General features: G+C 37.0%; 1 protein-coding gene across 1 annotated transcript in view; it reads left to right on the top strand.

Moving 5' to 3' along the window:
* The window catches only part of COL21A1 (collagen, type XXI, alpha 1), a 169,646-nt gene that overhangs the window by 67,878 nt on the left and 85,267 nt on the right, over positions 1-16,501 (top strand). Inside the window, exons 10-11 of the mRNA XM_006835733.1 lie at positions 12,699-12,752; positions 12,847-12,900. Of these exons, the coding sequence (XP_006835796.1) occupies positions 12,699-12,752; positions 12,847-12,900 (108 nt within the window). The remainder of the gene's footprint in view (positions 1-12,698; positions 12,753-12,846; positions 12,901-16,501) is intronic.

Here is a 16,501-nt window from a genome sequence, read left to right as displayed (position 1 = left end):
TCCTCATGAGCACAATTAAGTGTTCAGTAATACTCATACTTCACAGTGTTGTCCATAGCTTGTCATGATCCACACAATCAAAAGCCTTTGCATAGTCAATAAAGCACAGGTAAAAATCTTTCTACATTCTCTGCTTTCAGCCAAGATCCACCGGACATCAACAATGATATCCCTCGTTCCATGTCTTCTTTTGAATCCAGCTTGAACTTCTGGAAGTTCTATGTCAATGTATGCTTGCAGCCATTTCTGTATTACTTTTAGTAAAAATTTACTCGCATGGGATATCAAAGATATTGTCTGATGATTTCTGCATTCCATTGGGTCACCTCTGGAATGGGCACATATACGGATCTCTTCCAATCAATTGGCCAGATAGTTGTCTTCCAAATTTCTTGCCTCCTGTGCTGCCTCACTTTCTTGAAAGATTACAATTTTTATTCCATGAATTCCTGGTGCCTTGTTCTTTGCCAGTTCTTTCAATGCACCTTGGATTTCTTCCTTCAATATCATTAGCTTTTGATCAAATTCTACCTCCTGAAACGGTTGAACACCAACCATTTCTTTTTGGTACAGTGACTCTGTATATTCCTTCCGTCTTCTTTTGATGCTTTCTGAATCATTCAATAATTTGCCCAGAGAATCCTTTCATAATGAAAGTCAAGGTTTGCATTTTTTCTTCAGTTTCCCCAGCCTGAGAAATGCTGAGTGTGTTCTTCCTTTTTGGTTTTCTGACTCCAGGTCTTTGCACATTTTGTTGTAATATTTGGCTTTATCTTCTTGAGCTGATCACACAAATGTTGAATGTATAGTTAATTAAATTCTTCAAGCATTTATTTAGTAACACGTCTAATATTTGTGATTTTAAGTAAGTTTATGCTTATAGTTTGTTGTCTTTTTATTGTAATCTGTATGAATTTGAGGTTATTTATTTCATTTTTAGAACCGTGGTAATCATAACTGGTGAATATTTATATATTGTTGTTGTTATGTGCTGTTGAGTCAGCTCCTATTCATAGCAACCCTGTATTAGGGTTTCTGAAGAGCAGATAGTGAGCTTGAACCACCAACTTTGTGGTTCAAAAAGAACTTGCAATCCAGCACATTAACCCACAATGCCACATTGAGCATTTACTGGGTTCCTGGCACCATTTAAGCATATAATAATGAATCAACAAAAGAAAACTCTTGTCTTGTTATAGCTCACATTACATTGGGGAGAGAGAGATAATAAATAAATTATGTACCCATACCCACTTAAGATCAGATGGTGGCATGTGCTATGGAGAAGATATAACAGGAATGTAAGAGAGGGAATGAGATTAGCTAATGGTGGTGGGTGTGTGCCATCTAACAACACTCTATTGGGTTTCCAAGATTGTATATCTGTAGGAGCAGAAAGCCTCATTGTTCTCCCAGCTAATGGTGCCTCCTTTTAAATATGAAAAGCATAATTTAGATTGGGAACTAACTTTTACTGAAATGGCATTGTTGCCATTATTAAGTGCTGTCAAGTCAATTCCGACTCATAGAGACTTCATTTAGTGTTTTTGAGGAGTGGCAGATGGGTTTGAACCACTGACCTTGTGGCTCGCAGTCCAGTGCTTATCCTCTAGCACCACACCACAAGTCCTTAAAATGGTATTAGTTACATTGAAAAGTTATGTAGTCTTTTGAAATAAGCTTCAGATAACTTTACTTGGGAAATGAGGCAATTTACCTAAGTTTAGTTAAATTCTGTGACTGTAGGAACCAAGCTATCTGCAGAGATTATTTGTTGAAGGTATGCAATGTTTTTCAGTCATGTACTTAGTTCAGGGCAAATTATTATAGGAAACCTGATGATACTGCTTTATAGTTACTATCTATCTCCCTTTCTTTAAGGGATGGGAGATTAGATTTCGATTAAATTTTATTTATTTTAAAGGTAATGTAAAGACATTTGAAGTAGCAATTTAGCACATACTACTTTTTAATTTTTTAAAAGTTTTTGTGAATTATGTGACAGTTTACATGGGAGAACATTAGCTTTATATTCATCTTATCGTATTTCATTTCTTTGCAATGATTACAATCCTCTCCATGCATCATCAAACAACCAAAGGGTACACCCCACAAACAACATCAAACAACCAAAGGGTACTGCCCCCAGGCCACCAGCACACAGCTCCTTTCCCTCCCTGAGTCCAGAGTCCCCAGCCACTCTGTCTCTCCACTTCATCATCTCTGCCTTCTCCAGCATCACTGCTTCTCTGGGTAGGGTCCCACACTCTGCTTCTCTCCCTTGATGGTCCCAGGGATCTCCTCTCCGTTCCCGGACTGAAAAATCAAGCACTCCCCTTCTTTTGTTACAAAACATCTACCTTTAATTTTTCAACCCTCACAGTCAGTCCTGATAGCAATTATTCACTGTTGTACTACAAGAGTCTTATCTCCATCTCCTTTCATCAGCCCCCTCTAGGTAGATCGGAAACTACTCAGTGGAGATTCGACCTTCCCCCGCACCCTCTGGAACTAGGCTCCCTCTTGAAAGTTTGTAAACCAGTCACTTCTTGCCTTTGCAGCTCCCCCATTTTGGGTAGCCAATGTCTAAGTTGCCCTTCTCTGTCAATCCTGCATACCGAGGGGTTGGGAATGATCCTCATTGTAAAGATTTGTTCCCTCTTTTGAGCTACCACATCCATAAGTATAGGTCAAGTTCATCAAATTGTAGCAGATTACTCTTGTTTTCTTCTTCTAATCAAGTTCTTATCATCCAGCCATTGAACTCAGGTCAAGTGGGTACCATCTACAAGTATGGGTGTTCTTGGCACATAACTTCTTAGTGTCAAATATAAATCATTTATTAAACAAAACAAACCAGTTACTGTCTAGTTAATTCTGGCTCATGTTCAGAGTAGAAATGTGCTCTGTAGAATTATCAGTGGTTTCTCAGAAAACTCTATACAGGGTCGCTATGAGTCAGACCTGACTCAATAGCACTTAACAACAGAAACAGCATAATCTTTCAGAAGTAGACCATGTTTTTCTGAGATGGCTCTAAGTATATTTTAATTACCAACTGCTTGATTTGTGCTCAACCCAGAGACTCCTAAATTGTTTATATTAATCCATAAAATATTCCTTTTTATTTTTGTGTTACTTTATATTTTATAGCCAATTAAACTTTTTTTACTCCCCAAGTTCCCTCTCTAAGTCGTTGATCCCAGCAGCCTTTCCACAAGCCAAATATATGGGCATCATTCCACAACTCCAGCTTCTCACCTCTCATAACTCATCATCAGGATGGACTAAGTACACCTTGAGTGGACTCTCATTCCATCTACCATCTTCTCTTGTCTATAAGTACCTCTGACCTGATCTCCATGCTTTTCCTTGCCCCATTTTTTTTTATCCCCCTAGGTGTATTAATGTTCTTATAAAATCTCTGATCTGACTGCATGACTTATGGTGTAAATGACTTGGATAATTATATAAATCCTTTACAACATTCACAACCCCTGAATTTTTATCTGGTCTACTAGTTCAGTCTTAATGTACAGCATGCTTCCCTCTTGTTCTCTGTTCTTTTAGCTCCATGGTTTTGGCTTATCCCTTTTCATTATGTGGCCTGTTGAAGTGTTTCCTCTATATGCATTGTCGTTCATTTAGTCTTCCTTTGAACTTACCTCTTACCAAAGCTTTCTCTGACCCCCTATTATTTTCACCTCCCATGGTAGCAGCGTTCCTTCTTAGAGTTTAGCTCAGGTGTAATTTTACATTTATTAATAGGACTTACTAAGTTGTTTGCATTTAGATTATTGATTAATAGGTAAGCTATAAGCTCGTGGTTTGCAATAGTAATAGTAATAGTTTTTAATAGTTACAAATAATAAGTTTATAACAAACTGATTCTATTGTTACAATATACATGGAAAGACAGATTTGTTAATTTTCTTGGAATGTAGTCATATAGCACTAAAAATTTTGCAAACTAATAGAAGAATCCAAAACAAACATATTTGATTTCCTTGTTATCCTGGCTTTGTATCTAAAAGTATCTGTAGAAATTAAACTTTGAAGAAAATAATGAAATAAATTTAAATAAATCACATTCTTGCATTTTAAAAAGAAAGTGACAATCAAAATAACTTCTCTGGATTTTGTTCTTATTTTTAAAGTTTAGAGTTAAAGGAACCCAAGTTATCTACCCTCTTCACTACTCTGGAAAACATTTTTAATTTAGATTGGAAGAATATTTTATGGCATGATTAAAATCAGATTTAGAAGAGATTGTGACCCATGCACATTTGGGCATTTTATATCCTTAATTTCCATTTCAGTGCTATACATCTTTCCTGGAGCATTGTAACTATGAATCATGGAAGAAAATTGAATTGATTCTGTATTCCTTTCTTCAACCCTACAATTTGGCAGTGCAAATGTTTTTTCCTAGAAATGACTCATTTATGAAAAATACTTTCTGTGAACAGGGAAAAGACTTAGATACTGTCAGAAATCTTGTAGATGGGGGTGGGGTGCAGATTTGAACTTGCTAACCATTGCAAAATGGCAAACCTCAAGTTAAACAATATTAGGGAGTCAATGTTTATTTGAAAGTTGCAGTCCTACAGCGTAACTCAGAAACGTGTATATTGAGAAAAGTATAAAATCAGTAGGGCAATATGAAAAGTTTATAATTTTTCCTGTTTGGGGGGATTTTGCTTGTTTTATTGTACCCTGCTATGAGTCAGCCAATGTTTTATTCCTTGGTTCTCTTGGAAATTTTCTGTGTTGTAATAACCCTCCCTCCTAACCTTTTTTTTCCTGAGTCTTAGTCCAAGATTTGTTTTTCTGAATTGCATCCAGTTTCCTCTGGTGATTTGCCTTGGGATCCCCCTGCTTGGATGTGGTTTTGGTTTTTCTTTATTTTGTTACTAAGCATCGTGCCTCCAACTTCTAAAATAATCTTTAAATTATTTTTTCTGCAACCAAGTTTTCAAGAATGCATATCATTGTAACTTTAACAAAATACAACTGGCCCTCATATTATGGGAAGGATTTGTTATTCCTGTATTAGTAATTCCATCAAAAACAATAGAAATAGGGCCATTATAAAATCCATGGAGGACATGGATTTTATGTCAGAGAAGCTGGGTTTTATGAAAAACAATGTAGCATCAGGATTGGAGGAAGACTCATTAACAACCTGCGATATGGAGATGATAAAACCTTGCTAGCTGAAAGTGAAGAGGACTTGAAACATTTGCTGATGAAAATCAAATAGCACTGCCTTTGGTATGGATTACATCTCAATATAAAGAAAACAAAAATCCTCATCATTGGACCAATAAACAGCATTCTTATCAACGGAGAAAAGATTGAAATTGTCAAGGACTTCATTCTACTATCAACTGTCAATACTCATGGAAGCAGCAGTCAAGAAATCAAATGACGTATTGAATTAGGCAAATCTGATGCACAAGACCTTTTTAAAGCATTGAAGAGCAGGGATGTCAGCTTGAGGACTGAGGTGCGCCTAACCCCAGCCATGGGATTTTCAATAACCTCATACGCATGTGAAAGCTAGACAGTAAATAAGGAAGACCATAGAAGAATTAATGGTTTTGAGTTATGGTGTTGAAGGCGAATATTGAAAGTGCCATGGGCTAAAAAAGAACCAATAGATCTGTTTTGGAAGAAATGCAGTCAGAGTTCTCCTTGGAGGCCAAGATGGCCAAACTTCCCCATCTCTCATACTTTGGACATATTGTCAGGAGGGACCAGTCACTGGAGAAGGATATCATGTTTGGTAGGATGGAGGGTCAGAGAAAAAGAGGAAGACCCCCCAACAAGATGGATTGACCAAGTGGCAGCATCAATGAACTCAAACATGGCAACAGTAGTGAGGTTGGCCCAGGATTGGGCAGTGTTTCGTTCTGCTGTGCATAAGAGTCGATGACACCTAACAACAACATCTTTCAGAGACTTCCATATGTGACTCCATTTGCTTTTTCTCAGAAGTGAAATGGGTATTTTTAATCCTAGTTATATGATAAGGAACTGAGGTTTAGTTAAGGTAATGTTACTTATCCAAAAGCCCATAGAAAAGAAGGGGAAGGGCAAAAATTGAGTTGAAGGTCATTTCCAATTTCAATTCATTGTGTTTCCACTTCACTGTGTTGCCTCCTAGGATTTGTGGAGTTGCTGACTCTGCCTGAGGTCACACTAATGAGTCAGAGGTGAGCTGAGAACACAGTCCAGGGCATCTCTAGTTTGATATAAAACATTAGAATGTGCATTATTTTCTATAGCAAATGTATTGTGTTTATTTTTTTGAGGAAGAAAGCACTGCAGCTTTCAATATTTTACAAAAGAATACCTTTCTAAAAAGAATAGCCTAGATAGTGACATTTGACATACTTTTGAAAATATGTGAAAGCAAAATAACTCATTAAATGTGAACTTTGTAGATAACTATTTTAAACACTAGCCAGTCTTCTTGGTACCTTTTTTTTTAATGTTTTATTGTGAATTATGTGATAGTTTACATGGGAGAACACTAGTTTACCCTGTAAGCCTGCCTCCTTGTCGTCAGCACACAGCTCCTCTCCATCTCTGGGTCTAGAATTTCCAGCTGCTCCATCTCTCCATGTCATCATCTCTGCCTCCATCTCTGGCATCACTGTTTCTCTGGGTAGGGTCCCACACTCAGCTCTTCTTCCTTGATGGTCCCAGGTACCTCCACTCTTAGACAGCAAAGTTAATCCCTCCTCTCCCTTTCCTAAAAAAAAAGTCTACCTTTACATTTCCAGCCCTCACAATCACTCCTGATAACAATTATTCACTATTGTATCATAAGATACCTATCCGCATCTCCTTTCCTCTGCCTGCCTAGACAGATTGGATACTACTCCATGGAGAGTCTACCTTCCTCTGCACACTTTGGGTCTAAGCTCCCTCTTGAAAGTTTGTAAGCCAGTCACTTCTTGCCTTTGTAGCCCCCCCACCCCCATTTTGGGTAGCCAATGTCCAAGTTGCCTATCCCTGTCTACTCTGTGTATGGAGGGGGTGGGAATGATCCTCACTGTAAAGATTTGTTCCCTCTTTTCAGCTACTACATCCATAGTTGTAGGTTAAGTTCATCAAATAGTATCAGATTACTCTTTTTTTCCCTCTTCTTTCTTCTTCTAGTTGAGTTCTGATCATCCAGTCATTGAAACCAGGTCAAGTGGGTATTATCTGCAAGTGTGGGTGTTCTTATGCATATGCCCTCTCTTCTTATCAGCTGGACACTTCACTCTCCACTCTAGTCCTCTGTGGCTGTCACTGATTTTGGGCTCAAGAGTCCCCAGGTCTTGCCACACTGCTGGCCAATTAGGTCTCTACCCAGGTTCACAGGAGTCTATTGAATGTTGTAGGGCTTAGCTTGCAGCTTCATTGCTGTTTTTCCCTTACTTCTCCTTATCGATGACAAGTGTGGTCACCAATCAGAGCACATGTCTACTCGTGTATTCCTATTGAGTCTTAGTCTTGGAAGGGGTTTTGCTCTGAGAGGACCCGGGTAACTTTATTTTGAGGAATTTTATGAACATTCCTTTCTTCTGGGCACTCAGATTTCTGAACCATATAAAAATAGCCTGGCAAAAATTTCTTTGGATCTAATTTATCATCCTAGAATGATCTATCATTAAAGAACCTTCTGATACAATGTGTTTTGATGGTGGGCTATGTCAACTTACTATGTAATTTGGGGCAAGCTTTTAAACTTATCTGTGCTGCGGTTTCCTCCTTTGAAAATTGGAGCAATGTAGAGTCTACATTAAAAGATAATTATGCAGATGAAATAATATTTGTGACTTGCTTACCAATCACATGATAAATACTGTATAAATGATTGGTATTGTTATTTTCTCAATTAAAACAACCGCTTGTAAATCACATCGGAATCCAGATTGTACATACAGACTTCTGAAGGATCCAAAGGATATTCTTATTAAGTGCTGTCAAGTAAGTTCTGACCAGAGTGATCTTGTCTGTGGTTTTTGAGGAGTGGCGGGTGAGTTTGAATTGCCAGCCTTGCAGTTCAATACATTATCCTTCAGCACTACACCAGCACTCCAATATCCTGTTGCTGTTGTTAGGTGCCATCGAGTCGACACCAACCCACAGCGAACTTATGCACAGCAGAATGAAACACTGCCAGATCCTGGGACAACCTCACTACTGTTGTCACACTTGAGTCCATGGATGCTGCCACTTGGCCAATCCATCGCATTGGGGGTCTTCCTCTTTTTCTCTGACCCTCCACCTTACCAAACATGATATCCTTTTCCAGCGACTGGTCCCTCCAGACAATATGTCTGAAGTATGAGAGACGAAGTTTGGCCATCTTGGCCTCCAAGGAACACTCTGGCTGCGCTTCTTCCAACACGGATCTATTGGTTCTTTCGGCAGCCCATGGCACTTTCAATATTCGCCTACAACACCATAACTCAAAAGCATCAATACGGTCTTCCTTATTCACTCTCCGGCTTTCACATGCGTATGAGGTTATTGAAAATACCATGGCTTGGGTCTCAACACTTTAAAAAGATCTTATGCAGCAGATTTGCCTAATGCAGTATGTCATTTGATTTCTTGACTGCTGCTTCTGTGAGTGTTGGTAGTTGATCCAAGAAGAATGAAGTCCTTGACAACTTCAATCTTTTCTCCATTGATAAAATGTTGTTTTTATCCAGTGATGAGGATTTTTGTTTTCTTTACATTGAGATGAAATCCATACCGAAAGCTGTGCTCTTTGATCTTCATCAGTAAATGTTTTAAGTCCTCTTCACATTCAGCAAGTAAGGTTTTATCATCTGCATATTGCAAGTTGTTAATGAGTCTTCCTCCAATCCTGATGGCACATTTTTCTTCATATAACCCAGCTTCTTGGATTATTTGCTCAGCATAAAGTTTGAATAAGTATGGTGAAAGAATACAACCCAATCACACACCTTTTAAAATTTTTAACCATTCTGTGTTCCCACGTTCTGTTCGAACAACTGCTTCTTGGTCCATACAGATTCCACATGAGCATCATTAAGTGTTCTGGATTACTCATACTTCGCAATATTGTCCGTACTTTTGTCATGATCCACACAATCAAAAGTGTTTGCCTAGTCAATAAAGCACAAGTAAATATCTTTCTGATATGTTCTGCTTTCAGCCAAGATCCATAAGACATCAGCAATGATATCCCTCATTCCACGGCCTCTTCTGAATCCAGCTTGAACCTCTGGAAGTTCTCTGTCAATGTATGATTGTAGCCATTTCTGTACTACCTTTGGCAAAACTTTACTCGCATGGGATATCAAAGAGATTGTCCAATGATTTCTGCATTCTGTTAGGTTACCTCTCTTTGGAATGGGCACAAATACGGATCTCTTCCAGTCAGTTGGCCAGATAGTTGTCTTCCAAATTTCTTGGTATATATGAGTGAGTGCCTCCTGTGCCGCTTCACTTTCTTGAAAGATTTCAATTTTTATTCCATCAATTCCAGGTGCCTTGTTTTTTGCCAATCCTTCAATGTACCTTGGACTTCTTCCTTCAGTATCATTAGTTCTTGATCATATGCTACCTCTTGAAACGGTTGAACATTAACCATTTCCTTTTGGTACAGTGACTCTGTGTATTCCTTCCATCTTCTTTTGATGCTTTCTGCATCATTCAATAATTTGCCCAGAGAATCTTTTAATAATGAAAAGTCAAGCCTTAAATTTTTTCTTCAGTTCCCCCAGCTTGAGAAATGCTGAGTGTGTTCTTCCTTTTTGGTTTTCTTATTCTAGATCTTTGCACATTTTGTTGTAATATTTGACATTACCTTCTCGAGCTGATCTTTGAAATTTTCTCTTCAACTCTTGGACCTCCTCATTTCTTCCATTTGCTTTAGTATTTCTACACTGGAGAGCAAGTTTCAGTGTCTCTTCTGACATCCATTTTGACCTTTTCCTTCTTTCTTGTCTTCTCAAAGACTTTATTTTCTTCCTGTATGATATTCTTGATATCATCCCACAACTCTTCTGGTCTTAGGTATTTATTGTTTTATGTATCAAATCTGTTTTTCAGATGATCTCTAAATTCATGTGGGATATATTCAAGGTCGTATTTTGGCTCTCATGGACTTGTTTTCATTTTCTTCAGCTTCAGTTTGAATTTGCATATGAGTAATTGATGGTCTGTTCCACAGTCTGTCCCGGCCTTGTTATGACTGATGATATGGAGCTTTTACATCGTCTCTATCTGCAGATGTAGTCAATTTGATTTCTATATATTCCATCTGGTGAGGTCCATATGTATAGTTGTCTCTTATGGTGGCTAAAGAAGGTATTTGAAATGAACAAATCATTGATTTTGCAGAATTCTATCATGCGTTTTCCAGCATCATTTCTATCTCCAAGGCCATATTTTCCAACTACTGATCCTTCCTCCTTGCTCCCATCCTTTGCATTCCAATCACCAGTAATGATCAATACATCTTGATTGCATGTTTGATTGATTTCAGATTGAAGAAGTTGGTAGAATTCTTCTATTTCATCCTCACTTGCTTTAGCGGTTGGTGCATAAATTTGAATAATTGTGCTATTAACTGGGCTTCCCTGTAGGCACATCGATATTATCCTATCACAGACAGCATTGTACCTCATGACTGATCTGGATATGTTCTTTTTGACAATGAATGCAACACTATTCCTTTTGAATTTGTCATTGCCGTCATAGTAAACTATGTGGTTGTCAGATTCAGATTGCCAGTAGCAGTCCATTTCTGCTCTCTAATGCCTAAGATATTGTTGTTTATGCGTTCCATTTCATTTTTGACAACTTCCAATTTTCCCAGATTCATACATCATACATTCCATGTTCCGATTTTCAATGGATGTTTACAGCTGTTTCTTTTCATTTTGTGTCGTGCCCCATCAGGAAATGAAGGCTTTTCTCCCATGAGCTTTACTCCATTCGCGTCATATTGGTCCACGCTACTTGCAGGAGGCAGCTCTTCCTCAGTTACATTTTGAGTGCCTTGCAACCTGAGGGGCTCATTATCCTAGGTGGTGATATTTATACAGTCTAGCTCTGTTCATTCATATACTAGCTGAGGCAGAACTGAGATTCAATTACAAGCTACCTGATCTCAGGTGTTTGTGGGCATGTGATTCGGTGACAAAACTACAGCGGGAAAGATAGCAATAAGTCCCAAATAGATTGACTTCCTTTTTTCTTTTAGCTGATTTTGAAAACATGAATCGCATGGCATTACTAAGTTTCAACTTGCTGTTAGAAGCTGTACAAGCATGTGTATAGTTCCTTTGGGGAAAGAAATTCTGTACAGTTGTATGCAGGATGGATGATTTGAAGGTGCATTCTTCTAGTGTTGTATAAACAAAAATGTATCAAGCACTGTTTAAAATGCTTAAAATATAGAACTTAATTACCTGGTCCCTGAAATCAAGGGACATATAATCCAGTGAAACCGAAACAGAGAAAGACTAGGTTTTGTGGTTTGTTTTTTTTTTATGTGTGTGGTGTGGAGTATGAAGAGGTAGGCTATAAAACTCATTCACCAGTGAAGTGAAATGTTTCAGAATTGTGTGAAAGAACTCAGAGAGATCATAGAGAAATAATAATAATACACTCTGAAGAACTGAATGGGTATGAAGGAAAGGATGATGATTGTTGATAGAAATTATATAGTCATTGCCATTCTGGAAGTAATTAAAAGCATTTTACAAAAAAGTTTTAGGGATTAAGAATAAAGATATAATTGGAAGCATTAATGAGACCTGTGTTAATAATATTAACAGAAACCTGAATGTTGTTAAGCTCCGTCGAGTCGGTTCCTACTCATAGTGACCCTGCATAGGGTGGAATTTGAATAGAAAGTAGTTAATGTGTTTTTAGTCTCCAGATGGTCCAAGTCAACTTGAGATTGGCCCTGGGAAACCTAAATAAATGCTCAGAGTCTGCAAGTTTGTTTGGAAATTTTAGTTGCTCTGTGTTGAGTGAAGGATCATTTATTTTGCTTGCCTATAAAAGTTATGCTGTTTTATGGTGGATCCAGTTTCTGTAGGGCTGTGAAAGAAGCAGTGATGGCTGAAGGAGAAATATGTCATGTGACCTTCTCATTCTTGGTTTTAACATCAGCAATTCTCTAAAATGAGCTATTCAACGTTTGAATAGTAACAACAAACGTTGAATAGCTCATTTCTTAATCTTATGAGTAACATTTGCTTTCTTCCAGTTTTATTTTTTCCAGGGGTTAACTCATATGGTCATTAATTAGATGATTTAAAATTGTCATATATGTTTAATCTTCCAATCCCCTTAGGTATTTCTCTCTTGGATATGTTCCTGATATGTAGACCATTCCTTTAAAAGCCATGAGCATTGGCTCTATATTTTCATTCCAAGGCCTTTTAATTTTAGTATTTTGGGACAGTTTTATTAGTCTAGAGACATTCAAAACTTTTTTTTTTTCATTTATATTTTTTAAGGATTTCATAAAGACCAAAGGATACTAATTCTTTGTGAAACATTTAACACCTTTATGATTTTGATACTTTAAACAGCCACTAAGTAAAATTTGAGGTGTAAGACAGTTAAGGAAGAAATGAATCCTGAATTGGAGGGCTTTTCTTTATACCTATGATGAACTATGCTATATTTTATATATTTTTACTTAGGGCTATCCAGGAATCAGAGGATCCCCAGGTGTTTCAGGATCACCAGGAATACAAGTATGTGTTCCGTTCACTTACATTTTAGAATTCTCATTACTAGTGTACCCCAAAGAAGTTACTAAAATTTTTTTCTATCTTATGTTTAATTTAGGGAGTTCAAGGACTACCAGGTTACAAAGGAGAACCAGGGCGAGATGGTGAAAAGGTAAAGCATACAAAATTGTGACTCATATGTTTATTCATTCAAAGAGTACAAAGGGAGCTCACCTGGGTGAATTCCAAGATTTGTGGGCTTAGAAACTTATTAATGGCTACTGGTTAACATTTTATCACTGCATGAATAATTGTCAGATAGGGAAACATTGCCAAGTATATAGCCTAGTTTGGGGAAAGGAGCTATCTGAATGAAGATATGTATAAATGTATAAATGAATGGGTGAACTAATAGATGATTTTTTCATTCTCTTTAGATTGATTTTAGAAACCAAATACTAAAAGCATCTTTTTTTTTTTTATTGGCATATCTTAAAAGAATTAAGTTAAAAAAATTTTTAGGGGGGGTGATAGATGTATCTTATTTAAAAATATAGAAATAAAAAGAGTTATCTATTACATATAATGTTACTTCCTCTGCTGTTTTGGGATATTACTTGTTTAAATAGAGGTGTGTGAAATATTCAAAGTCATGCATTCTGTTGGCTAAGATAAATAAGATGTGTACCTATTGCAAAGGGTTCTGTTCTCAAAACAACATTAAATTTTATTTCATGCTGGTCATTTTCTGAAATTTATCCTCAGATTTGAATGTTATTGTGAGCCTAAAATCACAAGTGCTGCCTTCAAAGTTCTCTCACATTCCAGGTGGCTTCTGAGAGTTCTTTATCTAAAGTAATCTGTAAGTTAGTTCAAGGCTTTTGCTAGATTCTTCCTTTATTATGTTGTTCCTTGGTTCTCAGAAATGGGAAAGTTAAAAAATACATGATTTGGACTTGTGGCATGACAGAATAGTTTTTCCAGGCATTACAGTGGCTTTTGGGAGATTGTTCCACACTAATACTGTTCTCTGTTAGTATATTTTTCTCAGAACAATTTCATTTTGTGGATTACCTCCAAAGACTCATACAATAGAAATTTCCACTAATTAAAATTTGATACACTTTCTTGCTTACTTTAATATTTGGTCTTCACATTATCTGACGGTAGAATGTGTGTAGATTTTGTAGTTTCAAATTTTTCTGAATATACAAAAAACAAAAAGAATACTTGTTCGCAAATGATCTTCTTTATTTGGTAACTCATTTTATTAAATACTTTAAAGCTATTCTTTGGAATCTAAGAAATAATGTAATAATTCAAAGTATTTACTCATCCTTAAGGAAACCTAACATAATCTTAATTTGTGTAAAATATATTTTGTTAAAACTCTTATTGTTGTTGTTGTTATGTGCCGTGGAGTCGGTTCCGACTCATAGCGACCCTGTACAGGGTTTCCGAGCCTTTAAATCTTTACGGGAGCAGAATGCCACATCTTTCTCCCGTGTAACAGCTGGTAGTTTCGAACTGCTGACCTTGCTGACCGATTCGTAACCACTACACCACTAGAGCTCCTTATAGGCTATGTTTTTCATTGATAAATACTTACAGCTTTTCAAAATTGAATGTAACCCTTTTAATAGCAAGTTTTATTCTCAAAATGCCGAAACCTACAATAGGCAAATGTATAGAGTTTAAAGTTTAGTTAAGGTTACCAGGAGTAGGAGAGAGGTTAAGAGATAATCCTACTAAGGAGCATTCTGGCTGTACTTCTTCCAAGAAAAATTTGCTTGTTCTTTTGGCAGTTCATGATATATTCAGTATTCTTTGCCATCACTATAATTCAAATGTGTCAGTACTTCTTTGGTAGTCCCTATACCTTGTCTGGAGTCCTGGTGCGTCACCGTGGCTTAATGTACTGGGCTGCAAAGTGCATTTGAACCTCAAGTTTGGTGGTTCAAACTCACCAGCTGCTTCTTGGCAACCCTATTCAGGGTCGCTATGGATTGAAACTGACTTGATAGCACTTAATAACAAATACCTTGTTTAGTTTTTGCATGCATATGAGGTTATTCAAAATACCATGGCTTGTGTCAGCCACCTTTTAATTCTCAAGGTGATAACTTTACTTTTTAATGTTTTAAAGAGGTCTTTGACAGCAGATTTACCTAAATTTAATACATCGGCTGACTTTTTCATTGCTGCTTTCATGGACATTAATTGCAGATTCAAATAAATAAAATCCTCAACACTTCAGTATTTTCTGTTTATCATGATGTTGCTCATTTGTCCCTTGTGAAAGTTTTTGTTTTCTTCAGTAAACTATACAGAAGGCTAGATTCTTTGATCTACATCAGTAAGAGCTTCAAGTTGTCTTCCTTTCCAGCAAACAAGATTGTGTCTTCTGTGTATCACAGGTTTTTAATGAGGCTTTCTTCAATCCTGATGTTGTGTTCTTCATTTAGTCCAGCTTCTTGGATTGTTTGCTCAGTATATAGATTGAATAAGGATAGTAAAGAGATACAACCCTAATGGGTCATAACATGTACAAAATAAGCTATTTCAAAATGTTGCTGTAGTGTGCTGTTGAGTCAATTCCAACTCATATTGATCCTGCATAGAGTTTCTGAGGAGTGCCTGGTGGGTTTGAACCACTGACCTTGTGGTTACAGTCCAGTGCTTACTTATCCTACAGTGACACAATAATACTCAAAAATAGTCAATGTTAAATGTCAAAAAATAAAATAAAATACAATTCTCTAATACTCTAGGGGAAAGTTGATGATTGGAGATGGCTTCATAAAGGAGGAGTGCCTGGTTGGTGCAGTGATTGACGCAGTTTGATTCCTAAACAGAAGGTTGGAAGCTACTGAGGTTCCTCAGAAGAAAGGCTATCTACTGAAAAATTAACCATTGCAAACCTTATGAAGCACAGTTGTATGATATATCTGGGGAAAAGATGACAACCTGTGTTTTCATGGAAGTAGTCTTGACCAGTAAAGCCTTTGCATGCAGATGTAAACTGTAAACAGAAAAAGCTGATCATATCCAATTAACAAATCCCTAAAGCAGGGATGCTTTATCATTATCTTTTATTCTTTTTCTGTTATTACCAGTAAGACTGCATGTAAGGAGCATGTTTACATATATTTCTCAGTTAAATTTTCTGACTCTATCCATAAGGAAATTCCCAAACAGAATTAATTATTATATCAAAGTGTTAAATTCATTTTGAAATTTAGATAGAAATTGTCTATTTACCTTACAGAAAGTTTACACTCACCTACATTTTTTGAAAATATCTATCTTTGTACTCTTTATTGTCTTTAGCTTTTTATTGTGAGGTTTACAGACAAGATTATCACTTTTACATTCAACAAATCATATACTATGTTTTATCTCAATGTTTGCAGTCCCCTACATGCAACAGCTGATATTCTGCTTCCATCTTATGGTTCCTATTTCCATTTCATCTGCCTTCTTATCTCTTCTCACCATTGACCTTAGGAAAATGTTGCCCCTTTAATTTTGAATGATTGACCATTCCATGGTGAGTATACCATACTAGTGTTGTTGTTCCCTCTATATACCTATCTATTGTTTGGTTGAAAACTGGGCCACAAGTTGTTGTTGTTGTTAGGTGCCATTGAGTCGGTACCTACTCATAGTGACCCTATGCACAACAGAGCGAAACAGTGCCCAGTCCTGGACCAACCTCACAATTTTTGCCACTCTTGAGCCCATTGATGTGGCGCACTTTGCCAGTCTATATT

This window comes from Chrysochloris asiatica, unplaced genomic scaffold (genome assembly GCF_000296735.1).
Source record: "Chrysochloris asiatica unplaced genomic scaffold, ChrAsi1.0 scaffold00019, whole genome shotgun sequence".
Classification (NCBI taxonomy): Eukaryota; Metazoa; Chordata; class Mammalia; order Afrosoricida; family Chrysochloridae; genus Chrysochloris; species Chrysochloris asiatica.
The sequence above is the reverse complement of the archived record's forward strand: the minus strand, read 5'-3'. Positions and strand labels throughout refer to the sequence as shown.